Raw genomic sequence first — 27,936 nt, 5'->3', positions numbered from 1 at the left:
TACACTTTACATATAAATATTATTCAATATTTTGATTAAAATATTTTTGATTTTTTTTTTTTTTCAAGATAATTAGCCGCTATTTACAAAATAATGACAAATTTTTGATATATTTATTGATATTTTATAAGCGTGCGCGCTCTTTTCTAAAGAATATTTATTTCTTCATTTTTCAAAATATTTTATTTATTTAATATTAATTTAATTTAATTAAATAAGCTTATTAAAAAAAAAAAAATATCCAACAAAAGTATATTTTTGAGTAAATAAAAATTATCAATTAAGGGTGTTACGGATAAAAATAAATAAACAATAATAATTATTAGATTAACAAATAACATAATATTTATCTTATTATATTGACTCTGTAACTTAACATACATCGAATATGGAGTTATCTGTTTTAAATAATTACATTTTTAATAATAAATTGCAACGGTGTCGTCTTAAATGTTTTTATAATCTTACACATTTATGAGGATTAAGTAATTTAATCTGTTTCTCACATTTTACTATAATATATTTAAGAATATTTATAGCACAGTTATAATTTTTATAATAGATATACATAATAATAATCATAATAATAATAATAATAACTAATAAATAATACTCTGATGTATCTTGGTTCCCATATAGGGTGGACATGCTCACTGATTTTTATACACAATAACTAGATAACGTCAAAATAAATCTATTCTCCAGATAAATACTTTTAGTGTCAATTTGATATATCATATATACAATACGACGCTCTGTGTAGGCAATTAAATTCTCTGCTCTCTATAAACTATGCATACATACATACATACATTTATATTTATGCATATAGATATAGATTATATTATATAATAATATTTAAATAGATATACATAATATACATTGACAAAAAGAATCCTGATATTGCATTAGCTCCGCAAATATTAATAATCGCCCATTACACCCAATCAATCATTTTAACTAAATCTTGTCTCACAATAATTATCGTAAATTTATTATTATAAATTACAATCGAAACTCGGTTAGTTTATTATTTACCAGGGCCTCCACATTCCCTCTTCATCCTTAACCGGCTGCTGTGAAATAGTCGAGGTCAATTCCGGAGAGATAATGGTCACCATTTCGTCATTGCAATCAGTATCGGTATGACTAGACGTGTTTTGGTCATCCATACCCTGAATATGACTGACATCAATGTCATTATTGCTGTCAATTGGAGGCTTGTAGCCGTTGATCTTCTTGGAAGTGGTGGTGAAATCGAGCGGCTGCTCGGGCTGTTCGATCCGGGGGCTTTTTATCGGTTTCGGTCCGTCAGAGCTCCAGTCTTGGGCCATATCCTGATGAGGTCGCTTGGCCAGCTTGTCAGTGGCTTTCAGGAGAGACATATTAGTGGCTGCCCAGATGGCCGTCGGAGGATTGGGACCAATGCTGATCCCATTGGCAGCGGCAGCAGCTGCCAATTGAACATAGTGACTGGGCAGCAGGAAGACAACCTGGCCATCGGGCAGCCTGGAGGGTATGACCTGGACCACTGAGAGCATGTTGGGGTTCTGGCCCGACGTCGAGGCCTGGTCGACCACGGGGATCCCGGCTGGAGGATGCTGGTGATCCAGAGCCGGGACCTGGCTGAACGCCGAAGTTGGACGACTGTTGTTGTTCTCGTCTCCGGCGGTGCTGCTGTCTGGCCTGGCCATCGGCGTCGGAGTCTCCATTATGTCCGACATCTCGGTTTTTATCAGGCTGGCATTGAACACCGTGGCACCGGCGTTGCTGCAGTGAGGAGTCGCTGTTGTGTGCCCGTGGTGATGGTGGTCAAGCCCGGTAGGACTCGCAGCACCTGTTACACGGTCTGTCACGCTGCCCGGACTGCTCCCAAGACCACTGTCTGGTCGGGATCCAAGGTCCAGGTCCAGCTCGGAGACACAGCTGTCCAGGTGACGCAGCAGCCGCTGTTTGACCGCTGGGTCCATCGGTGCTGTGTTGCCGGTTATTATGTCAGGAGCATCCAGATAACGACCCACCTGTGTGCATTCAAATTAACCTTTAGTTACACGTAATTATTGCTCGGGTAATTATAACAATAGATCATGTTTATCGGTGGTAATAAATTACCCTCGATATGTTAAATATGTCTGCATAAATAGATCAATCTACCTCACGTGAACAATCCTGATAGCCGGCCTTGTATCTCGACAATCCGGGCTGTGCCAAAGTTCTCTGTCTCTGGAGATGCCTCACTGTCAATTCCAGTATGTCTGCTTTCTCAAGTTTACTGTGCTTCGTGTTCTCAAGCCGCGCGCTGTCGAGTATCAGTGCCTTCAGCGCGGCAAGTGACTGATTTATTCTCGCACGTCTTCGCTTCTCCATCAGTGGTTTGTTTGCCTAAAAAAGTTCAAAATTTATTATTACAATTGTAAAAAATTATTATTTATTTATTTTAATTTGCACATTGCTGAAAATATTTTTATAAATTTTATTTTTCAAAATTAATTTTAATTATTATTTTTCAATAATTAATAATAATAATTTATGTTAAATTTTTTTTTTTTTTATTATTTTCAATACCATTTTAAATATTTAATAATTTTTATTCAAATTTTTTATGAAGAAATAGGAAGAAAAAAAATTTTACAGAGAATAAAAGTTTCTTTTGGTTGCAAACTCTTTAAAAATTAATGCATTATAAATATATATAAAAGCTATTACACGCCTACTTTTGATTACGAGGGGAAGAATAGTAAATACATACAGAGGACGCGTGGCTGTTATATCTGTGTCATATGCCAGTAAGTATCTAGTTATTAACAGATCAGTGTATCATTTATAACTCACACTGAATTTATTTTCAGCAATCCAAACAAAATAAAATAACAACAACAATTATAATAATAATAATAATAATAATAATAATAATAAAAATACTTACTCGACGTCCGTCAGAGTGTTTTGGATTTGGGCTCGGACTGAGACTCGGACTTGGAACCGGACTCGGTGCTTGAGGCGCGACTTGCTGCTGCGGTTGTTGTTGCTGTTGCTGTTGCTGTCTATGTCCGCTCCCCAAAGATTTTTTGTCCTGGTGCCTGAGAGAATGTAGACGCGCAGTCATTTTAGCAGGTCCTCGCGGACCTTGGGCTCACTGAGAAACACGTTTTCACTGTTTTTGTGGTCGCTTTTGCTAACGAGGCACTGAGCATCGCGTCACACCGAAAATAAAATCTCTTATAAAAATTCTTTCCACTATTAATTGTAAGTACCAATCAGTAATTACTTATTCACATCAACAACAACAACAACAACAACAACAACAACAACAATAAAATTAATACTAATAATATAAATAATCTTTGTAATTATAATTACCGTTTTTGTTAAAACTTTGTCTCTGACATTTTAATCCACATTTTAAAAATGCATTTTTTATTTAGGAGTATTAAAATCCAGTCTGATGGGAACTGTATAAAAAGGTAATGCGCCACCACTACACGTGGTTTATATGCACGTGTCTTACGACCACTTGCCGTCACTCTAAATAAATCTTCTTGCTGGTTACAAGTAACAGTCACCTGATTAAATCACGCACTCATTTAACTCGTGATAAATCATAACAGTAAGTACCACCTAAGTTTGTTAATCATTTTCACTCATTAATGCACTGTCAATTTTAAAACACTGCAATAAATTTTTTTTATAAATAAAATAATTTTAAAAACTTTAAAACTCAAGCAGTCTGAGTGTAAACAAAAATATTTATTCTTCAGTTAGAAGAAATTTAAAAGTTTTTGTCAATTAAAAATTTTTAAAATTGAGTAGAATTATTTTTGAATTTTTTTTTATTTGTAAAATCACGCACTGTTTTTTATTATAAAATAATCTTGTATTTTTTTTTAGATATTATATATCGTAATGCGGTGCGGTATCCAACTGGTAAGAAGACCAATGACGAACTGCGAGGCAGCAAGCGGCTTGCAGCAGCGGCCTGTCTCTGACAATGTTAAACGGGGGTGGAAGAGCGCGGTGCGCGCCACTCAAGAGAGAACAGAGAACAGACCAGAGAAAAGTGGTGGGATACTCTGTATAAATGTATATCTATATATAATAATAATAACAATAATAATGATAATAATAATAATAATACATGTAGGATGAAATGGACGAAGCGGAGCAGCGTATCGCCAGAACCACTGGCAGAGTCGAAAGAGCAAGTGAGTAACAATATATTGCATGTAGACAAGTGTGAAAGACAGAGAAGGTCAGATATTAGTATTCCGGGTTCCAGAGTGAGACCGGATCTTGAATCGGTGGGGCAAGAGGAGCCGGCGCACTCTACTACTGTATGCTACTAGAGTGTAGTGCCGTTTCAAGCACCACGGACACACAGCACACTGGAGAGTATGCCATGGAGTTGGTGTGGAGTGAGTTGCGGATTGCGGAGGAGGTTGAGGAGGCGAACCCGGAGTGAGGAGCCGAGAGGGAACCAGATAGAAGAGTTGACTCTACTCTCTGGAGGAAGATAAAGAGAAAGAGGAGAAATTATTGCGAGCAAGGGTGATGGAGAATGCTCACGTTCATGTTGACGTGTGCCCTTGCCTGTGGCTACTCTGCTACTCTGCTGTACCTCCCAGCCTCTGCCTCTCAGGCAATCTCGCAAACCCGAGCTACTACCTATGTATACACCGCTGCCTCCTCTTCTGCTTCTGCTTCGTGTACATGTATACATTATGGCTATATATCTTCAACCCTCTATATATATATCTAATGTGTAATACTGTATTACAGGTCTACTCTTCACGGTACGCTAGACTCTATCCACCGATGCAGCTTTGGTCACTACTCCAGATATCGACTTCCATATTTACACCCAACTCACACACCTATGCTGATATCTTATCGTTTAATGTCAGACGTTCAACTAAACTCGTGGATATAGAAAAAAAGGATTGAGATCCAGGGAAGAAATTTTTTTTATGAGTTTGAGATAATTTGGTCATTTTTGTGTTAAAGGACTTTTTTTTTTTTAAATAGTAAATAGAAATTATTCGAGTGTAAATAAGACTTAACTGTTAGTTTTTTAAAAATGAGAATTGTGTCTTGGTTCTAGAATTTTTAAAAATGAAAAATTTCACAGAAAAATATCAATATCTGTTGCTATTATTACAAGCAAATGAAGGAATAGCTTCACTTGAATTGAGAAAAGAATTCTTCAGACGAAACAATCCACCCTCATAAATTTTAAATAATATTCTTCTGTCAAGAATGTAAAATATTTTTTTTATATATTACAAAGAAGATATACTTAAACAATTATTAAGATTATTTTTTCATTATAAAAAATACATCACCTAGTCCTTATTAGTCACATGCCCAAAATAAGAAGAGAAGAATAAAATGGAGATGACAAGCAAAGATGAGGACAATAAGAGCAAGACAGTAGTGGAGTAACGTCATGTGAATAGTCTACGAGTCGAAGCTTGAAGCTCCAAGTGTTGGCTGTACAAATATACAAATACAGCTATATATTTCTATTGATAGTCGGTAGATTGTTGGCTGTAGTCGTACTGTTGTGCAAATGTCTCATCATGTGAGTCTAGATATAACGGTGTCTTTGACATATAAATATATAAATTTATGTGTGTGTAGGATAGCGTTTAGTGCGGCAAGCGGGATGGGAGGCGGAGAGATGAAAGGCGTATCGCGGCGGCGACGGGCGAGGGTGAGGATGGCGAGTGTCGCGCCTGTCGGCACGCGCGCGGCCAAGTGTGCTTCACTTCACTCTTTCTCCGTTTCTGTAGCTGTCTTTGTCGGCATTTCACTGGCATGCTGGATGGCACCAGGATGGTATGGGGAAAAACTGTACAACCGAGCCAACTGTATTGTGCAAAAAGCCATATATATATACACACATACATACACGCAAACGTAAACGAGTAGTACAGAGCTGTATATAATGTTACACTACTAGTCGCGTACTAAATTTCTTTCCTTCTCTTTGTGTTCCATCAAGCTGTCTTTATCGTCTTGTTTTGTATTTCATCTCCGTACTCAGTTGCGCATCGTATCAAGCAATGCATCTATCACATATCACACATCTCCTCTCTTCTTTGGCCGACACACTACACCTACCTACATGGATATAATATATAGAACGCGACACTGCTCAGCTTTGCAACTACCATTTCCCACACGTACACTCTACTCAGTCGTATATTTTATACAATGAGATATTGGGATGAGGCATGTATTTTATGTTCTCTACATGTGTGGGTTCTTTGTATTGCGTATCAAGTCTGGTGGTGGAGATACCCCGGCGGCGGTAACCACGGCGCTCCGTTTGAACAGACTACACACCACTGTCTCGAGATTACTCTTATTTTTTACTTTTTAGATTCAGTTGCTGTGTATTATTGTCTTTTTAGTCGCCTGGGTGGCTATTAGGTCGAACCGTGCGTGTGGCGACCCTCCGACTGGCAGATCTTGTTGAGTGTAACGAGCGGCTGAATTCGAGTGCCCACACTCAGCTCAATACTACGCTGTCCGTCTGAACCAAGACCAGTTGGAATTTGCTTAATCTTTAGTTTTTATTTTTACAATTGTATAAATTTTTTTTTTTTAATTGTTTTTATTTTGACAAAAATATGCAGATCTAAATTCACTTCAAAATTTAATTTTATTTATAAAATTTCACTTTTCACTTAAAAATAAAAATTTAATTACTAATTAATAGATGTATACTTTGAAGATTTTTAAAAAGTATCTATTGACTGTCAATAAGTTTTAAATTTTTTCTAGCTAATGTTTCGCAATCGCTAAAAAATTAATTCAAAATCTAATAACGATTTTTTTATCCTCGCTCGAAAATTCGAATTATTTAAATACGTGATATGTTTTCAGGGGAAGATTAAACCGCAGCTATTTTGTCAATAACTGTCTATTGGTTCGAGGAGATATTGATTAAATAGCGCTGTCGGACAGTTTTGATGATTTTTTAAAAATATCTCCGAGCTATTTAGCAGCTTTTTTTATGACAGCGTATTATAAATCCGAGTAGTGAAAGCCAAAGCGAGGTTTATTCTCTCAGCAATTTAGCTTTGTATTTTATTCAATACCAGTAAGTGTAAACGCAAAGATGCGCTCAGAAGATAAAATACAAGATATAAGATGGGATTCCCGCCGACACCTCTGCCTCGACTCCTATCCGCTCTTCCAATTCACCGTTCATAATATTTCTGCCAGCATGTAATGAGTCGGATCAGCTTTGATCCCAGTTCTCTTGAACAGCCGACTCCCTAATTATTTCCTCCGTGTATATTTATACATCTCGAAAATTCATTTATTTTTTATTCTTTAGCTTTAGCCATACACTTCCCTTAAACTCGGCTCTCATCTTCCTTCTATTTTTATTTATCACTCTTAATCTAAAATTTTTTTTTTTTATTTTACCGACGGAGAACTAACATCTGATTATCATCAATGATATCTATTCTCGCGTATCATACATCAATTAAACTGTGTCATTGGATCGCAATAGATTTGACATTTATTAAAGTTTAGCCGGAGCGATAGTTGTCAAAAAATAGCTAAAGTTTTAAATGTCAATCGCAGTCCGCGGTCCAGTCGATCGGGAATATATATCCAGCGGATTTGTCATCTATACTTATACTAATTATCAAATAATCATAAATAGTGATAATGATCTGGTGGTGGTAATTTAAAACTGAAACTCGGTGAATTATAGTTGACTTGGTTGGCTGATTGCCGAGTGTATACTCTTGGGTGTCAGTTTCGTCTGCCGATCACTCTATACTTGTCATGTCAAAATACATTACAGCGTAATATATAAAGAGATAGCTAATAAATTATTATTATTACTATATACAATAATAATTACTGTACACTGAGAGAAAAATTTTTTTTTGAAAAATATGGAAATTTTTGTGAAAAAAAAATTATTTTGTTAGAAATTTTAAATAATTTTATCTCTTATAGCTAAAGAAATAAAAAATTTTCTCGTTGGAAAAAAATTTTTTAGAATTAAAAAAAAAAAAAAAAAACATTTTAGATAGACATCTTAAGAATTTTAATCTAAAACTATTTTTTCTCAAATTTAGAAAACTTTTTTTCAACAAAAAAATTACTGTGAGAATAGTTTTGATTTTTTCCACTAAGAAATGAAATTGTCAAAAATTTCAAAAAAAAATTTTTTTTCTCAGTGTACTGTTCGCACCAATATTCACAAATGTTTTGGCTATTCTCAGTAAACTGATCAAAAACTTCCTAAAAATTGTAAAAGAGATTTTTCTCGTAATTATCCGCAAAGATTGAAGATTCCGTATATTACTGAGACAAAAAATAAAGGGAATAAAGTGTCGTAGTCTGTTGACTATCTTCAGTGATTCGTGAATTTTTAAATATCTCTGATGTCGCAAGTCGCGACCGATCACGTTGCAACGAGAATAAGTGCGACGGGCAAGGGATGGCGTGCGACAATGAATAGGGGATACAGATAGGACATATATTTGAACAAGAATAAGTAGTAGAGAACAAAGTGTGGAGTAGCATGTCCGAGGGGAGCTTTCAGCCTTATATATTTATGTATTCCGTAGATATGCTAAGGTGTGTAGGTGTATAAATACATGAAAAATAAGATTATAGAGGACGATAAAAAGCAGCACGAACACATGAGGTGGCATACGCGTGCTCACATTCTATCCGCGTTATTTTTTACTCAGATTACATCCGAAGTCACGTACTACGTGCCGAGTTTTATAAATCTAAGTACAGGTATATTATATGTGCTACTTTTTTTTATTACTTATTGCAATTATTATTCAAAAAAATTGTCTCATTTCTGCGTGTATGACGTTTTTTATTCAATTTTTGTAAGAGTGCTTTTTTTTTTGTTTCCAAATAATTATTTAGTTTACATTTAATTAATAATTGAAATCTTTAAAATCATCCTCTTTATTTTAAAATTAAAATATTTTCTATTTTGAATATTAATTAAAAAATGATTAATACAGCCAATTATTTCGATAAATGTTTAATAAAATGATCAATTCAATTTAATTTTATAATTGACTTATTAATAAATAAAAAATGATTAAAAAAATTTTTTTTGCCTTGAATCAACCACAAAAATGATCAAATAATAAAAATGACCTCAAACTAAGCGCAATTTCTCACTTTAAAAATTTTTCTATTTAATTATGAATCTCATCTAGATCTCCAAAATAATTTATTCGTTTAAAAATTTTTCTGCTATGGAATTAAGTTAATTTTTCCATCAGTAAACACCCGAAATACCTTATTCGTAAATGAAATATTCAGGAGTATAAATAATGAAGAATAAAAAAAGTACAAGTGAGTTTCTGAGTGCAAAAGGAGGAAAGTACACGCGACAGGGTCAGTGTGGGAATAAAAGGTGACAGAAGGCGCGTTTCTCCCGAAGGGAAAAAGAGTAGGTTCTGTTATCTATGTACCGTAGATACATACATAGATGTATACATAAGGCACGAGAGTGTGCAACGAAGGATGTCGGGTAACGTGCGATGCCGTGACACCGACGTCCCTTTTTTTCACTTCTATTCCCCATTCGTTCGGTCGCATATATGTACCCTGGTGTCTATAGTTATATAACGTAGCACGTAGCATGTAGCATGTAGCATGTAGCATGTAGCCAAAGCATCGCATCCTTACACTACACGAGCAGATCGTACATGCGGTATGTGTAGCTCTATATATAATACTGAAGGCGCGCGAGCGCCAAACTCTACTCTGCTCTCTACTCGGGTTAGGTTCGAGCTTGCCGTTAATCCGTTTATCGCGTTACGCCGCCACCGACGACCCCGCTGTCTCGCCCCTCCGCCCTCTACGTGAATCCTCGATGCTTTTATACTCTATATATATATATATATATATGTGTGTGTGTGTGTGTGTATATAAAGCTCTACTCTGGGTCTGGCAGCTTACGACATACTGCACACTACATTCTGCCTTCTACATTCTACAGACAGCACACATGCTGGCCTTTTCCCACCTACGGCTATCTATCGCCTATATATTATATATCTACGCGAGACCCGGTGCGTGGGTGTGGATTTGATCACGTGCGGGCACCCGCGCTTAGTACGCTGATAGTATACTCTGCTATTATGCTATCTATAGATGTCTGTATGCCTGTATGTTCTGGGGTGAGCAAGGGACTTAGTTATATAAATGTGCTGCCAAAGGATTCCCTTTTCGTGTCCCATGCGTGTATGCTTCAGGATTTTGCTGGATTTCGGGCATAACACTGCTACAGTGTTGTAGTCGGGCGCCGGTTTTAGTAGCACAGTATTATCATGGTTATTATTCTTGTTATTGTTATTGTTGTGGAGTATATACGTTAGGTTTCGTTCTCGATCCAACAAGGATTTGTCTATTTCCATCGTGTTCATATATTACCGACATACTCGCGAAGCTAAAGCCGGTTTCAGCTGAACCCTCTGGTTTTATTTTTGGGCATAAATATAAAATGCAAAATAACACACGGGATAAATGAGTAGTAAAAAAAAAAAAAAATAAGCAAGAAATAGTGAAATTAGGAGTTTAATTATTTTAAACAGCAATAACGCACTGATAAAAAAATTAATTTAGATTATAAAAAATAATTTTTAATGATGTTCTTGGTTCAATAAAATTCAATTTAAAAATTTTGCTATCTTAATATAAAAAAAAGTTCAATAACTATTTAAAAAAGTTATAATTAACAAGAATAATTTCATTATATTTTTTTTAATTTACTTTTTTTCTGTGCTTTGACGAAGATAAAGTCTAAAAATTTTGCAATTATTGACACATATTTTCTTTACAGTATAATCCATATTGTTAAGAGAATATGCAAAATTTTATAGCCAGTGTATTTATATGATAAAATGGCTTTTTATGATTAAATTTGGTATCGTTGGAAAAGTCTTGATCTAGAGTTTTGTCTTTTCATAGTTTCACATTATTCTGACCAATAGTTAATTTATGATGATAAGTATTTAGGCTGCATTCGAAAATGCTCTATCTCTAGATACATAATTAAGAAATTACCTTTTATCTCGTGAACTATTGATATTTTTAAAGATATAAGCTCATCCCGATGTTACACTCATCAAGACCTTTCATTTAAGTACCCACATCAATGTTTTATATATTTATATATATATATTATATATATGAATATATGAAAAATATATCAAAATGCATGTGGATACTCAAATGAAAGCTCTTGATGAGTGTAACGTCAGGATGAGCTTATATCTTTAAAAACGTCAATAGTTAAGAAAGTACAGTGCAATTTAACAAAGGTCGTTATTTATTAAAGCAAAATTTTATTCATTTATAGTTCACAAGTCCCAGCAGTCACATAGTAGCTGCAAGGCTGTTAGTCAAGAATTTTAACTAAAATTTTTCATTTTTATTTAAATCTTATCAAAGACCATTCAAGCTATTTTTTTCTCATAAAAAAAACTAATTTAATTATTGTTTAATTGTTTTGACTTTTCTCTTAAACTAAATTTTTTTTTTTCAGTTTATTAGACTGCAATTAATTGATAAAAACTAAAACAAAAATTTGAAATTACAATATAAGTAATTATTTAGCTTATTTATTCCATCTGTAGTGACATATTACATATATAGACGGCTGTCGGCTGTATAATGAGGATGCGAATGTTGTTCGGGTGTGATGTATAGAAAATAGAGGCATAGAAATGAGGTGTGAGATGTCGGTATATATAGACCATAGAATACACACATATATATAGATATATAAATATATATAGATACCGAGAGGGTTTGCAGGGGGGAGAGAGAGTGGGAAGCAAGAGCAGAACAGCGAGAGAGTTTCAGCGCGTGTATAACGGGCAGTCGGGGCAGCCGGGGGTAGCGCATTAATCATCCCCGGCATCGCGGCACGCCATGGCCAGTCGACCCCGTCCCAGACCGCCGTTACTACCGCGTCAGTGGTGCTCAATCATCCAAGTCGTGTCGCGAGAGAGTAAGACTACTACTGTACTATCTACACACTGATATCAGCCACACTCTGCCATACAATATATATATATTTATGTGTATGTGTTGGTTCTGCTCAACTCTGCCGCTTCAATCTCAATCTCCATCTTCATCTCTGTCCTTCTGGTCTCTCACCACGATACACCTTATATACCGAGGAATTATCATCAGCGTGTGCTGCATGAACTTGTGTAGGGTCTGGGGTATATGTATATATATATATATATATATATATATTTGTAATTCAACTCGTACTCGCCAGAATATTCCCTGCTATACATTATATTCCCTTTCTCCTATTTCACGGACGCCTCGTCATCGCCGACACTCCAACGCCTCACACTCTTTTACAATTTTATATATATGTATTTGTGTAAGCCACAGTCTAGCATCAACCAGCGAGGGCTATCACCTACCACTTATGCTATAAATCGCTGTACAGGTACCGGAAACTAATAGCAGACCTGAGCAATCTAATTTTTATTTTTTAGATTTAGATAAACTCTTCTCTTTGAGAATGAGTAATAAATGCTTGCATTCATTACACTTTAAATCAAGCAAAACGATTACTGAAGCTAAAGGATATTCGTCAATTTTTTGGATTTTTGTAATAACTAAATTATGATGAAAAAATTTCATGAAGATTAGAAAAAATTACAAGTGCAAAATTTTTTTTAATATTTTTTCTATGATAAATATTAATTATATAATTAAAAATAATTGAGAATAAAATTTCTAAAGAATTGGTAAAAATAAGTTTTACTCTTAATTCTAATTATTCGTATATATCTATCATATTAAAAGCACATATTGATATTTATTATATCAAGAAATTAATTAATTATAAAAAATTTTTGTAATGAAAAATTCTTAGCTAAATAATATTTTTTTTTTTTTTATATTAAGAAAAATTTAGAGTGATTGTTTACAAGTGGGGTCAACCCTATTTTGGGTCATAACTATGTGAAAAATTAACATTTAAAAACTTTTTTTTTTTATTCCGCTTGTTTTTACGGCGCATTTATGATAAAAAAAATTTCTAAAAAGAACAAATAAAGATTTTGATAGTTTTTTTGTCTTTAAAAGTTTGAAAAAATTTTGACTCTCATGTTTTTGGATAAAATTTCTATTTTATCTTTTTTTAATGTTTTGGATATATATTTTTTTAGTATCTATGTTAAAAAAAAATTTCTTAGTTTAAAAATATATCTGCTCGATTCAAGATAATTTAGTTTTTAAAAACAATTAATTTGATCAAAGATTTTTTCTCTTAAATCAAGTTAATTTTTTTATCAAAATTAAATTATAAAAAATTGTTAAAAGATTATTTGTTTGGAAATTTTATACTGAAAGACTTAGACTTTTTTTTTAAGTTGATAACATCTTCAAAAAAGTGATAAAATCTTAAAGAGTACAGAAGATATCAATAAATTAATTATATTAAGTATAAAAAAGCGGATTCACCCACTCATTTCTTTTTACGACAGATCCACTCGTACATTTCAGTAGCAAAAAATATTTTAAGCATAGCAAAATAAATACGGATATGTTTCGGACGTATATCCTCTTTGCAGATATGACATTCACATGTCTGTATATAGTACAGCAGAATGTACATGTACTTTATGAACTCTGGTACGGACTGATGCATTTATACATTTATACAACTATGCTTGGACCTGCATTGAGTTCGAATGTTTAATATCCATGTGGATGTGTCACAGGTAGACTCGAGTTTACAGCAAAGCATGTAACGAGTAATGGAATGTATGTATGACGGTACAATGAAATATGTACACTTTAAAATGTAACTATATAATATACAGACATATACGTTATACATGTTGCAGGTTGCAGCTAAGAGCTCACATCGGCAAAAACTCTTCTTGTGCGTTCTTGTGAGTTGTACGTATAACAGCATAACAGCCTCGGCACATTTCCCAAGACACGAGGCACGTGTATGCATAAATAAAACTCGATATACCTTTTGCGGATCCGCAGCGAACATTTCTTTCTTAGTCTATATTTTTTTTTGGTGAAGAAATTTATCCTGAGTACTGTTGCAATACTTATGATAAAAATTTAGTTATTCAATTCAAAATTTTGGGTTAAATATTGAAGATACGAAAAAAATTGTACCCTTCCTTTTTTTTAAAAAATTTTATTCTCTACAAAAAATTCTTCCTTCATAATTTGAATTTTAAGTCAAATATGAAGTTTTATAATTTATCTTCAGTTTTAAAAAGTGTTGTGCTGATTGTGATTCAAATATTGAAGATATGAAAAAATTATGTTTTTTTTTGTAGATAATTAAATTTTCTTTAAAAAAAGTATTTATCAAATTAATCGTAAGTTTGACTCTTGATCCCAAATTTTAAAAATAAAGATAAATTTTTTAACTCCTTCAATATATTTTTTTTCATGTTCTCTTCAATATTTTTTTTATTTTATCTCAATAATAATGAAATATATTTTTTTTAATAGCTAAAAATTCGCGATTCACGATTCGCAATGTGTTTGTGTTGAAATATATAATGAGAAAACGCACTATCGCGAAAGATGAGCAGAAAAATAGTTGAGATGTTAAGAAACGTGGGAAAAAAAAAAAGAAAAAAAAGATGAGTATAAAACCCAAGAGAGAGAGAGGGATTGAGAGAGCTAGTGCAGTGCAGCTAAAAAAGAAGCACAGGTGCGTGTTATCTCGCTCGTTCACCATGCTAGAGAGAACATAAAGGTAAAAAAAGTAAGCGAAAGAGGACCGAAAAAAAAGTAAAAAGCTCGTGGAATAAAACCCTCGAGTGTGGGCGAGAACGGCGCGGCAAAAACCGAGCCAAGAGCTGAGCGTGCGCAAAAAACCCTCGGGAAAAAAAGCCAACAAAACAGGGAAAAAACGATCGAAAAAAAAGAAAGAGGAAAAAGAGAAGCAATAAAAAAAAAATGTAAAAATATAAGAGAGCTGAAAAAAAATGGCAAGGAAAGCGAAGAGTAAGAAAATAAAGCAAAAGGATCCTTGAGGAGATGCTGGAACAGCGGTGGGTTTCTCAAGCTACTGCCATACCGTGAGACGATAGAAAAGGAGCAAGCAGAGAGAAGAGAATCCAGAATGGAGGATATGAGAGGAATGCCACTGAGAGAGTAGACTACATCTCTGTAGTTGTAGAGGAAAAAGAAGCACAAGTAAAGGTAAAGCCAAGGCAAAGGCAGGAGCAAAAAGACACCCATACTACGGAAGCCAGCTTCCATCCGACTCTACTTTCTCAGTCGTCTTTTGCGTTTACCTTTTCTCCTTCACCACTACTTTAATACTTTTTAACTTTTTTGTTTTATGTTCTTTTTCCTCATCCTCCTCCTCCTCCTCCTCCTACTCCTCCACAACTCATCTCTGCTTACTAGTACGGTGTGTTCTCAATACAACGTGGGTCGCGGATGAAACCCGCGAGACGGCAAACACACAAGACACCAGAACAGTATAATATAAGTTGAGTCTCTTTTGCCTTTATTCCGTGTTCTATCGCGGCCACTCGACACTTGATTCCACACTTTCTTTCTTTGCTCTTGCTCTATCTCCAGCTCTTTTCTTCACACTCCCTTCCTGCGGTACACCTATCCACTTGCTTTGATTTTGGCGCTCGTCAAGAGCCCGCAACCCGTCACCTCTTTACAATCCCACGGTTTTCTCGAGTAGTGTTGCTTTTATTATTATTATCTGTTATAAATAAGATTCATAGAAAGTTAAACGGCTGGATACGAGGATTTTCCTTCCAGTGTATAAGTATATCGCTGAAATTTGAATCTCAAATTAAGGTGACTTAATGTCGTAAACTGCAGATAGAACTGGGGATGCTGAAAACTATTAACCTGGTAGTATGGATTATATTTTTTGTATGTAAGAAGCGAAATATAAATGCAAAATAGTCTCACGGTAGCTTTGCAAAAAAGTTTAAACAGTAATTTTAGTTGTTGAACTTTGGAACTAGATGGAAAAGTATTTAACTATCGAATTGGTATCAAATGGAGTTAATTTTTAGATTTTTAACGTAAAGACGTTTGGGTGGCTGCTATTTTTTTTAATTTTCTTCAAGATTTTTGCTTCTAATGAGTAAAAAATTGCCTTAAAAATATGAAAAAATTCTTTCCGAGGTTCGAAATAATATCTTTGTTATCCTTGTGACTTTTTTAGATTTCCTAAAAGTTTTTTCATCAAAAATTTGATTTATATAAAAAAGAAATATAGATAGAAAGATTTTTAAGAAAAAAAAAAAAGTTAAATTCCTTATTTTTGTAACAAAACTTCACAAAGCCTTGAAAATAAAAAAAAAAAAATAATAAACAAAATAAAATTTCTGTCAAAATCACCACACAATTAAAAAAAAAATAAAAAACGACGATTTCAACATTAAAAGCTACGACCATCGCGAATAACAATCAAAAACCTGATAATAGATCGATACAACTGTAATAAGAGCAGGAGTGTGAGTAGGATCACACCAGTGGTAGCCCTTAGCTATTTATCGTCAGTCCAGGCGGAGTATATTCGCATAGCAGCTAAAGCCAAATCCAGTAGCAGTAGCACGCGTGTGCATAATGCAGGCACGCGTGTGAACGCCCAACACAGCATAACACGGCACGTAGGGTGTTATCGTGTGTTATCGTTATCGCGGTGAGATCGGCTGGAGTATTTCGTTGCTAGCATCTCTACTGGCAAGCCTGATCCATCTAACATCTACAGCCAGCTAACCACCCACACACCTCCAATCTGCAATGCATACTCCACACTCCTCGACTAAACCATTGCATAATACATGTAGAGTAGTGTGAGTACGTTTACCATTAGACACTTTATCCAGAGCTGAGCTTCACACGATCCACGACTAGACTCGTGTACTGCCTGGTCATTATTCCTCGGAAATGTTATTGCGTGCCAAAGATATGGATGCCATACCTGCTAGCAGCCATACGTACGTTCTCATGATTCCATCATCCACGTCCTAGGGCACATATGTTGTGAGCTTTATCTTAGCTTACATCATTGTATGCATTTCATACAAGCATTCAGCTGGAGTTGTGAGTTGTGAGTTGTGAGTTGAGCTCGACTAGACTCCAGACTTTACTCATATCAACTCGAATGTCTAGTCTGGCTGGTAGATTCTAGCTGCTAGATGCTAGATCCCTGGTTTATATGTTTTACATTACATCTACCAGCACATGTGCTCGAATGTGTGAGCACAGTTGAGGGCTAAATTTATAACAGACCCACACCACCGGAGATAAATGGTTAAATAGATGGCTAGGTAGATAGAACCTGAAGAATAAATAATAAATAAAGTCGGCGGGTTTATAGTGCATCGGCAATAGTTGCTGCTGGAGAAAATGATGGACGTGAGTATCAAAGTCCAAGGGAATATTGATCCAGGTTGACATTTACCCGGACGCCATCAACCATCCCACATTCCCGTTTGCGAGCGAGTGAGCTAGACAGCTAGCTCGCTCTTCCTGGTTCACCGGCTCTGCCAAGAGCTTTATCTCTCTGCTTCTCTTTCTAGCTTTCTCCCTCGCTCTGTTTCTCTTAAACCAGGACGAGCAGGACTCACTGGACCCACTCTGCCCACTCAGCCGTGGCATGTAATCCCGTGACGACGCGTCTCTCTTTTCGTCGTTATGTATCTACGTTATATTTCCTCTCACGCTCCTCACTCCAATCTTGAATACCAACTTTTTTTTTTTCGGTTGTAATAATAATAATGATGGTAAAGATATTGGTTATGAGATATGGTGAAAATTTTAGTATTTTTTGCAATTTTGGCTCAAATTCTGTATAATTTTTTTGTATCTTCAATATTTGAGTCGCAAGAAGCACTTGAAACTTTTGAAAATTATGTATAAATTTTAAAATCTCATTTTGAACTTTAAATTCAAATTTTAAAGAAAAAAAAAAAGAGATAGAGCAAAATTTACAAAGACCTTTTTTGTAGAGAATACAATTTTTTTTAAAAAATAAACTATGTAATTTTTTTCTATCTTCAATATTTGACTTAAAATTTTGAATTTAAAGTTAAAAACTCAAAACTTAAATAAACCAACTAATTTATTATAAATAAATATTTTTAAATCTTATTTTTTGATAATCAAAATTTATGGATTCCATTTTCAAACTTAAATTATAAATAGAGTGTAAATACGTGTAAGTAGTACAGACGCGCCAGTACGTACGAAGTAACATAAAAAAGGAGTACGAACGTTGATTTGTCCAACATTCACAGAATCGTTTTTCTTTCAATTGCTTTACGATTTCTTTTATATTTTTATCTATTAATTATTCCCAATTTATTTGTTCTTATTATCGATGGATTTCTCTTGTTTAAATAAATTTGCCTACACATGTACTACAAATTATAAAGTGTTATAATCAAACAAAAGTCGGATAAATTTCCATTTATTTATCAAAAGTTTCATTCAATAGTTAATAAGTACCGTAATTAGCGCAGAAAACTCCAAATTAAAATTAATAATACCATTGTAATTTCATATGTAATGTAACCAGTGATTATTATTATGTAAGTAATTATGTCACGAATTATTATTGTCAGGCAATGCTAATGGTAATGTGAATGAACAATTATCAAAGATTTTATTCAATAACACAACACACTATTAAATAAATAAATAAGCGCTATAATTAAAAAAATAAATTCTACTAAGAAAACAAATTTTTTTTTTTAAATGCATTGACTACGCATTATTTATTTATTTAGCAATAAACCCAACAGCCGTACCCAATTATAGGGTTATTATTACAAACAAGAAAATAAAAAATACATTTGTGGGCAGTGGATGTGCCTTCAGATAATATTAAAAATATAATTTTATTTTGCAATGACTCATTATTCAAGCATTAAAATTTATTTATGGTGCTAATTTTGTAAATAATTAGTTGTTCTATTTAAAATTTTGTTACTTGTCTAAATTCCGAGCAACCGCTAGCTTGACGACATTTTTTATGATTAACAACTTAAAAATTTTCTTAAAAATGTCTACATGATAAAACTTAGTCTAACTTAGTGCGTTAGTTGTCAAAAAAAAAAAAAAAAAAAAACATTTCGTCACCGGATACTCAAGTGATTGAGGTGAAAAGTGACGAGGCCTCATTCACTACAAAAGTACTGGAAGCAACTCTTAGGCCCCCACCCATAACATGCCAAAAATATATATAATATAATGCATTTGGCATCTCTTTTATTTGGTTTCTCTATCACACATAACAGCCAGAATCTATCTTTGTCTGGCGCCGTACACAGCAGATCCACGAGGCAACATTATTCCCCGGTCTCTCCTCAGCAGTGTTGCCGCCCTCTCGGTGTTTCCGCGGCCCGTTCCAACCACCCCGTTCCATGGCATGTCCCGCAGGGCATGTCCCTGTGCAACACCGCAAAAGCATTGTCCAAACAATCTTCGCCAACTATCTCACCTTCTCCAGCAAGGGGTGGACTTAAAAAAAAAATTTATCTCCAATTGGCTCGGGGACCCCGTGGGCCACCTCAGAGAATTATTTCCAGAAAATAGAATCTAAAATTGTAATTTTAGGTAATTTTTAAGCGCACGAGTGGAGGCCAATAGTTTTGCGGGTGGCTAAAATTCCCATCCCCTTCGGTGGCACGCTCCGCGGCACGCCCGGCCGTCTCTGTTATACTGCCGGCAGCAGACCCTGAGCCGACCTCCACCCCCCGTCGGTGTACTATACTACCACTGACGCTCTTCGTGCCTCGAACACCCCGCGAGCCGCTCGTTAACCTGCTAGCACACCCCGTTACCGCTGCCTAAGGGGTGGCCAACGACCTACACCTCCACTCTCCATCCTCCATCCTCTCTTCCTTCACCACCTCCATCCTCCAGAGCTTCTATTACTGCTACAGCTTCTGGTTCAGTGTCGCATCCTCGTTCTCATTCTCGGTTCTCGAGGGAGAAACACTACTGTGACTATCACTATGACGGTCTTGTTGTAGCTCTCACTGTCTACTGTAGCCTTCGCATGCCTATACCTATGCCTATAACTTCACCAGTCCTCAGCTGTATTTACATATCAATATTTCCCGGCACTTGAGCTTGCCGTTTGCCAGCGAGACGCAACAATTCTATGTCTCAGATACCGGGTAATTGTCGGGAAGATACGAACCAAGTCTTACTGAAATTGTCTGATGTCTGATGTCTGATGTAAAATCATTCTTTGACTTTATGTTGTTTTTTCTTTTTTCTTCGATCAGGGGTTGATTATTCTTTGATGTATTTTTAAATGATCTTGTGGATTTTTTTTTTTTGAGAAAAACAGAAAAATAAAGTATAAATTTAAGTTTAGGGAATTTTTGAAGTTTTTGGAGTTTAAAGTAAAATTTTTAAAGATTTTCAAGAAGAAAAATAAATTCTTGAGCAGGAAAAAAAATTTTTTTGCGTAGAAAAAGCCTTTTTATTTTGATAAAGATAAATAAAATTTAAAATTACCAAAATAGGACCTTATAAATTTATTAAAAATTCTTCACCGTTTAGAAAATTTCTAAAGACGTAGATATTTAAAAAATAAATAAATGGTACAATTTTTTCAAGTATTTTAAATAATAAACCTTAAAAAATTATAAATAGAAAATTTTTAAATAAGTAATCATCCAAGAATGATTACAATTCTATAAAATTCACCCAAAAATTATTTTCGCTGCAATAATCTCGATAAAAAAAAAAAGAAAAAAAAAGATAACACGCCTCTATTTCTGATTAAATATCATTTCCGATCAGTATCTGACGTATCTATATCCCCCGACAACACAACTGTCTCTGAAATTCAGTGGGCTGCGTCATCGAGGACCGCTGTCAGAGAAAGACAAAGAAAAATATAAATAGAGGACAGAGAAAAGAAAAAAGAAAAAAGAAAAAAAAAGAGGAAATACTAAACAAAAGAAAAGGAAAAAGAAAAAAAAGTAAAAACGCGTAGTACTCTCTACTCGTCCGAAGGGAATAACTGTACTCCAGTGGTATGAAAGACGCCTGGCTCGGTGTACCTCCGTGGTTGGAGGTTAGGTCGCTCTGCTCTTAAAAGAATAAGGAGGTTGTGAGGCTGAGCGGGAGAGTGGGTGGCCTGCCGCCTGGTGCCTAGTGCCTGATGCCTGCTCCCGGCTGTTATAGGTGTAGAGTGCTGTATGCTGTACCGTAATATACTGGATACTATACTGGGACAGAGTGGAGGCGGAGGAGCCGAGACCCGAGTGAGAAGAGATCGTGCTGAAGGCGAGTGGTTGAACGCGGGTGTGCGATACCGCCGTTGCGGCGTAACGACGCTATAACGCGAGCCGCCGGCGGGTGATTACCTACCACCTACCGCCACCTCCCTTACTGCTGTCGATTTTCTCCTAGTGATCCCTCCCTATCTCTATCCTCTCGTTCTCGTTCTTCTTCTCCTTCTCTCTGCGTTGAGTTTTCGTATATTCCATGTACATACCTGTGTAAAGGAGTGCTACTACCAGAACCACCGGCAACAACATATACCTCTATATAACATGCTGATTTTGCTTTGTACCAGCAGTAGCATCAGACTAACTACGCCTCTACTTTTACGTCTTCTCTCTCGTTTTACAGACTCTACTTCGGGTTCGTTCTAGAATAGTTTTAAAAAAAAACAAAGAAAAAGACAATTGGACGTAATTTCAACGATCAATCTATATAAAATAGAAATTTTAGATGACTAGTTGATTTTGTCGATCAGTTCGAAAGTTTGGAGTTTTCTTTATATAATTGCATTATTTTTTTTTTTTTTTATAAATATTATTTTTTAATAGAAAGTAAACAACGCTAATATTTAAAAATAATTTTTTAAATTTGTTTTAAATGCAATTTTATGGGCTAAAGTATTTTAAAAAAGTAAAATTAAGATAAAACATTTTTGTTTTGAGAAAATTCTTTTTTGATTAAAAAAACCAAAAGTATATCTTCTAAATAGATATTTCTAAAATTCTGATTATTTCACGGAGTTTTTTTAAATCAGTCTTTCTGAAATTCAAATTTTTAAGGATATTTTTCATTTAATTTTTTTATTAATGCCTCTTTTCCCGAATTTAACTCCAAATTTTTTATTAGACTATTTTAAAAAAATTTTATAAACTAAATAGCAAGTCAAAAAAATGACTTTTTTGTATTATCTAAAAAATTTAATAAATATCCTTTAAAATAAGGAACTTAAAAATATTTTCTATTCTTTTTAAACTTAAAAAACCGCCCAACATCTTCCCTTGCCTCAAAAAATTTAACATATTTGTTCATTTAGAACCAAAAAATGATTAAAGTTTTCTACCAAGACCATCAACATAAACAAATAAATAAATAAATAATTATTTACAATTTTTCACGTAGAGTAAAAAAATAAATTTTGGAATATCTCCCTCGACAGTTGGAAGAGAAGTCTGCAACGCGTCATCATACACACCATCGCCTAACCCGAACTACTGGTGTTACTCTTCCTCTTTCCCTCTTTCTGTCTATCGCTCTTGCCAAAAGAGTGAGACACGTTAGCGAAAGATAGAACGCGACGGAGAGAGTAGTGAAACTCGACATAGAGTAGTGAAACGCGGCAAGCTGTAGGTTGGGAGTCAGGGAGTAGAACGAGAACGAGAACGAAAACTAGGAGGATGAGGAGAAAGCTTGATAGCAGTGGTTCGAGTGTGAGAGTAGTACGACACAAAAGAGGGTGGCGGCGGATATGGAACAAGAGGAGGTGAAGCGTGAGAGGAACCAAAGGGAAATGGAAGCGAACGTTGACGCTCTACGTTATACCCTGTACTATACTCTAAACGCGACGCCCTCGTAACGACGCCTAGCCGCCGGGGACTCACCGACGTGTCGGTCTCCTCCTCTTCATCCTCTTCCTCTTCATCCAACTCTATACCTCTATACTATACTAGTTTCAACTATAACTATGACTATAACTACGATTACTACTGGTGGTGCTAGTGGCGCACTGTATCACTATATTCACTCTTGTATGGCTCCGGCTCTAGCTCTGGCTCTGACTGTGTACCCTCTTGTCCTCGGCAACCCGGTGCGGTGCTCCACTCGACTTTTTCGCTTTTCTCGCCTTTCCTATCCGATTCGACGCCACCACCAGCGTTACCATCAAAACGGTCGCGTCGCCCTCGTTAACGCTTATCCCTTTCGAGCCGAGACCCTCACGGCCATCAGGACTTGTGTTGAAGAGGCTGAAGAAAAAAAATAAATAAAAAATGCTGAAGAGTAATAAAATAAATTCTGTCGCTTAGAATTGTTCAAATTTTTGAAAATTGCCTCGCAATCCAAAAATGATATTTCATTTAATAGAAAAATTAAAATACTTAAAGTATGTATTACGACGATTGCAGTGGAGTAAATTGGAGGGACGCTTGGAGGCTAACGTGTGGTTACGCCAGAGGAAGAAAAGATGAAAGGGTAGTTTAGTCGAATATGAGATAAGAGGGTGAGGAATTAATACCTAGGTGGCTTTAAGCGATTAGTGTACTGTGGGGAGAATGAAGACGAGTGTTTTAATTTTTCAGGATAAGCTATTTACCTGCACGTATTATTGTATGACAGGAATCTGTTGCGTTGATATTTTTGAATTTTTTGTGGAAAATTGTATAGATTTGCTCGATGAAAAAAAATTTTAACGAGAAATGTTTAGAAAAAATTATTGGAAAATATAAAATAGAAATTATGAAACTTAAATTAAAAGAAATCAAAAAATTTTTATGACTTTTTTAAACAAATAAATTATTATAAAAAAATTCCAAATGTCAAAATTTTTTAAAATATTTTCTTAGTAATAATTTATTTATTAAAATAATCAAAAAATTATTGAATCTCTGCTGATTTCAGTATCATAAATTATTACTTATATCGATTTCAATATAGGTGTCGCAGAAATTAGCATACTTATGATAGGGTAAATGTTCCAATTGTTCACCGGGCACCAGTAGTTGATCACTTTTATAAGAAAGTCCAAAAATTGTTATCAACTGCATTTTTGATGACCTTGCAATTTATTTTTAACTATTCGTTCATCTATTGGAACCCGCTATTTTTCAAAATACCAGTAGTTGACCGCATGCACAGTTGTAAGTTTCTAACTTATATAAAATAAAAGTATAAATATGTTTAGGTAACAATTTAATGTTTACATGAATTTTTTTATTTAAAATAATTTATAATTATTAAATTAATAATAATAAAGAAGTATTTATATCTAGTGTTTTAAATAAGATGACTGCTGAGTCAAGTTTACATTTGTGATAGATTTAAATATGAATTTTTTTGTAATTTTATTAATCGTTCAAATAAATAACATCACATATCAAAAACAAATATTTAAAGTTTAAATAAACTTTGAATTATTTTCTTTTAACATATAATAATTAAATTACGATCAATTTAAATGCCAAAAATCCTTAATCGGCCAACTACTGGTACATTTACCCTATTCAGAAGTTATTTAATCAATAAAACGTGAAATTTGGTTTAAATATGTTCATTGAAGCATATTAGGCTGATATTTTATATTTAATTTTTTTATATGGCTATATGTGACTTAATATACCTTAATTTAAATAATTTTCCTATCAGACCATATCAGAAATGTTTTCATCTTAATTAGAATAAATTAATATATAAAGTGTCAAAAAAAAAAAAAAAATATTAAACGAAAAATGAAATTATTAACCAAAATTTTGATTCAGAAACCCAAAAAAAAAAAAAAAAAAAACCAAATAAAAAAAGGAAAAAAAAAAATGCATGTCTCAACTCTTAACAACAGCACACATCAGCAAATCTAATAGTTGCATCTCTTCCCCATCAACTTACTCCTACCAATTCAGCCTCCTCGTCAGTTAGACTCAGCTTCAGCTTTCCGCGGATTCCGAAAGCACCAACTGCTCGACATCGTCATCGCTCGGAGGTGGAGTCAACACCCGTGCTGTTATGTTTTTTCTATTTTTTTTTATATTTATTTCACTTCTATTCCAGTGGTTCTTTTTTGGTTGGAATAAATGCCATCTCGCTCGAACCACACGGGATGTGTATCCACGCTCGCGTAATAGCCTCGTTCCTGGCATGTGCGATGGTAGATACGCGGTGAACTTTCCTGTCCTTCTCCATCACTCTCTCATCCTTCTCTTTCTCTCTTTCTCTCGCTCTTTACAACCCACACACCGACGAGTCGAGCCGCGAAGCCCGAGGGCGAGCGATAAATGGTGCCGCGCCGCGCCACGCCACGCTCACTCGACCGAGCCACGGAATATACCCACGACCTAAGCTACTGCGTCTTTCAAAGTTTATTTCACTCCTCTGAAACTAAAATTTTCTCCAGGCATTCGAAATTTTTCAAAAATTACTCTCAAAATTATTAAATTGTCCGTATAAATTATAAAAATATTTTTATAAAAATTTTTTATCAATAAAAGCTACAAAAATTTTTACTTTTTATCAAAAATTATTTATTTTATTAAAATAATTAATTCTCGAAGAAATTATTTTAATAAAAATGTAAAATTTTTAAAAATAAAAAAATTCAAGCCGCAAAAAGAAGAAAATAAATTTTGAAAAGACCAGTAGCGCAAAGCTGCGACAGCGAGAGACGCGACGAGGGAGCACGAGCATCAGCAGTAGCAGCACAGAACCACCATCGCTGTACGCTATACTACATCTACAACGAGAAGAGAGTAGAGTAGAGTAGAGTAAAGTAGAAGAGGGTGGGATGGTTTAGTTGGAGATCGAGTGAGCGAGAGAGAAAAGATAAAAGAGAGTGTAGAAAGTAGTAGAACGAGATAGTCAGACGTGCTCGGTTATTTATCACGCGGCGCGCGGTTCGCCGATCGCATCCCTTCCTATCCACCCTTGGCTTGGTCCGCGTGTAACCCTCTCACTTGTGCTCCGTGAGGTTCTCCATTCCTCCTGAAATGTCTCATGCCTTCTTTCTCGGCGCCTACACCTCCTACGACTCTCACTCCCTCAAGACTGAAGATTCTCTTCCTCCTGAAACTTTTCCTCTTTTTTCTCCAGCGACGTCTACTTGACTATCCACGTCTTCTTTCTTCTCAGTACTTCTTTCCTCTACACTGCTCTTGCGAGGATCCTCAAGATCGCTCTCGCAACATCCTCACTGTCGTTCTACTTTTTCTTCCTCGGAATTACGTGCACTCTGGGTTCTATTCTCTAGGTAGGTGAAGGGTGTGTATGGATCTTTTCTTTCTTTTTCTGCTTTAATTCACAGTAATCAACCGACGATTATGAGTAATCTTTCGTTCTAGAGCTCGCGTTCAAGTCATTTATTGTGTAAGGTAGTTTTTTGTATTTTTAGAACATTTAGGAAATATGAATGACCTATTTTTAGTTGTTAAACTTTTGTAAAATTTTTTTTTTTTTTAATATTTATAAAAATTTTTATGTCTTACTATAGTTTACTGCTTCTACTTATTTATTTAATTAGCAGTAACCATTGTGAAGAAAATCTAATCATGTTAAATGTTTATATATTTTTTAATTCATAAATATAAAAATAACTCACCGAAATGACATCTTGATCTTCTACAAGATTCCAGCAATCTGAAAAAATACAAAAAAAGATAATTGGTTAAAAAAAATTTTTTTTTTTAATTTTAAAAAATGCCTGTCGAAATAAAAAATCGAAAAACTAAAAACAGCGAATAAGTCTCGAAAAAAAAGATAAGCAGACAATCGTAGCAGTCGTTAAAGCGTTTAACGACTTTGCATCCAATACTGACTACAAGTTAACTCTCCTGCTTCCATCTCTCTTGTGGCTCTTTAAATTTTCTTCGCTTTGTAAATTCACATTAATAAATCCTTGCTCTTTCAACACTGATCTCCAACAATTTGCCAGTAAACTTCCTGAATAAACGAAACAAAAATAATTGTATTGCAATTTTTTGTTTGAATTTAACATTTTTCACCCGTTGCATCATCAACAAATTAGATATTTTTCTGCAAAGAAAATGATAATTTCTAGAGTTATAAAGTAACAAGTCATCGAGATTGAAAGGTGATAAGTCGATGACGTGTATAGGGATAGAAGAATAAAATAAAGACAAGGATAAGGGCGTGCTCGGGTGTTGGCAGCCTGACTAAAAGTAAGGGTGTGCCAGATGCAGTAACTCGGTATTTATGTCTTTGATGTATATACCACGTCCGCTGTAACTTGAATTACAAAGATTAATAATATAACTGAAGTAGAGCTTCTTTTTCACAAGAGATGTTTCAGTACATCTATATTATAACTAATAAGTTATAACTTATAACTACAACAAAACCTAGACTAAATTCAGAGGAACATGTGTGGAGTATGCATAAATAGTTAGGAAAATCTAACAATGAATCGTTAGGATCTGTGTGCAGATACATATATGTAGATAAAAGTAAATGGAAGTGGGTGTATTGGTGTGATCGTGCACATAAATGTGGTATATATTCCTCGCGTACTGGCAACCAACTGGAAAATAGGCTCATCTGAATGCGGTACGGTAGCACCTGCATCGGAGAATCATAAGGGATAGGAATAGAGATGGAGAGGGCTGAAAGTTCGCTGCTAAACCGAGGGATTACTAAAGCGAGAAAGAGAGAGAGAGAGGGAGATTTCCGAGTCAACCAAGTATGGCATAGCATGGATTCAGTGTACGACGAGCAAAAGGTTGAACGTGCGGGTTCACTGTAATGAGGGTAGCTCGCCAACGCACTCGGATACACCTGCACTCTCGATGCACTAGAATTCCAAATAACCCTCTGAAGCCACGTGACGAAAATCATGTCGATGGCTTCCATGAACTCTGTAATTTCAATTTTTATTATTTTTATTTTAAGCGGAGTATTAGTAGTAAGTAGTATGGA

The 27,936-nt window shown here is 34.8% G+C and overlaps 1 protein-coding gene across 2 annotated transcripts; it reads right to left on the bottom strand.

Moving 5' to 3' along the window:
* Positions 1-362: 362 nt before the first annotated feature.
* Sidpn (bHLH protein similar to Deadpan) lies at positions 363-26,618 on the bottom strand. Of its 2 annotated transcripts, none has more exons than XM_074253789.1 (4): positions 26,603-26,618; positions 2,927-3,669; positions 2,155-2,382; positions 363-2,021 (listed from the first exon to the last, which is right to left on the bottom strand). In XM_074253789.1, the coding sequence occupies exons 2-4, from the start codon at positions 3,104-3,106 to the stop codon at positions 1,035-1,037; spliced, it is 1,395 nt and encodes a 464-aa protein (XP_074109890.1). In that variant the 5' UTR covers positions 3,107-3,669; positions 26,603-26,618; the 3' UTR covers positions 363-1,034. The 2 variants fall into 2 exon arrangements, with proteins under 2 accessions (XP_074109890.1, XP_074109891.1); XM_074253790.1 differs by lacking the exon at positions 26,603-26,618 and having other exon boundaries at positions 2,927-3,186; positions 3,361-3,677.
* Between the last annotated feature and the right edge of the window lie 1,318 nt (positions 26,619-27,936).

This window comes from Cotesia typhae, unplaced genomic scaffold (genome assembly GCF_013202065.1).
Source record: "Cotesia typhae breed Kobodo isofemale line unplaced genomic scaffold, CoteBio_Ctyphae scaffold_13, whole genome shotgun sequence".
Taxonomy (NCBI): Eukaryota; Metazoa; Arthropoda; class Insecta; order Hymenoptera; family Braconidae; genus Cotesia; species Cotesia typhae.
Note: the sequence above shows the minus strand (reverse complement) of the source record. Positions and strands in the feature narration are given on the sequence as shown.

What these genes read in the sequence shown, in the direction of transcription:
- Sidpn (XM_074253789.1), bottom strand. Translation starts at nt 3,106, where the DNA reads ATGACTGCGCGTCTACATTCTCTCAGGCACCAGGACAAAAAATCTTTG. An exon ending in AACACTCTGACGGACGTCGA is followed by an intron (nt 2,383 to 2,926) that starts GTAAGTATTTTT and finishes GAACTTTTTTAG; the next exon opens with GCAAACAAACCACTGATGGA. An exon ending in ATCAGGATTGTTCACGTGAG is followed by an intron (nt 2,022 to 2,154) that starts GTAGATTGATCT and finishes GAATGCACACAG; the next exon opens with GTGGGTCGTTATCTGGATGC.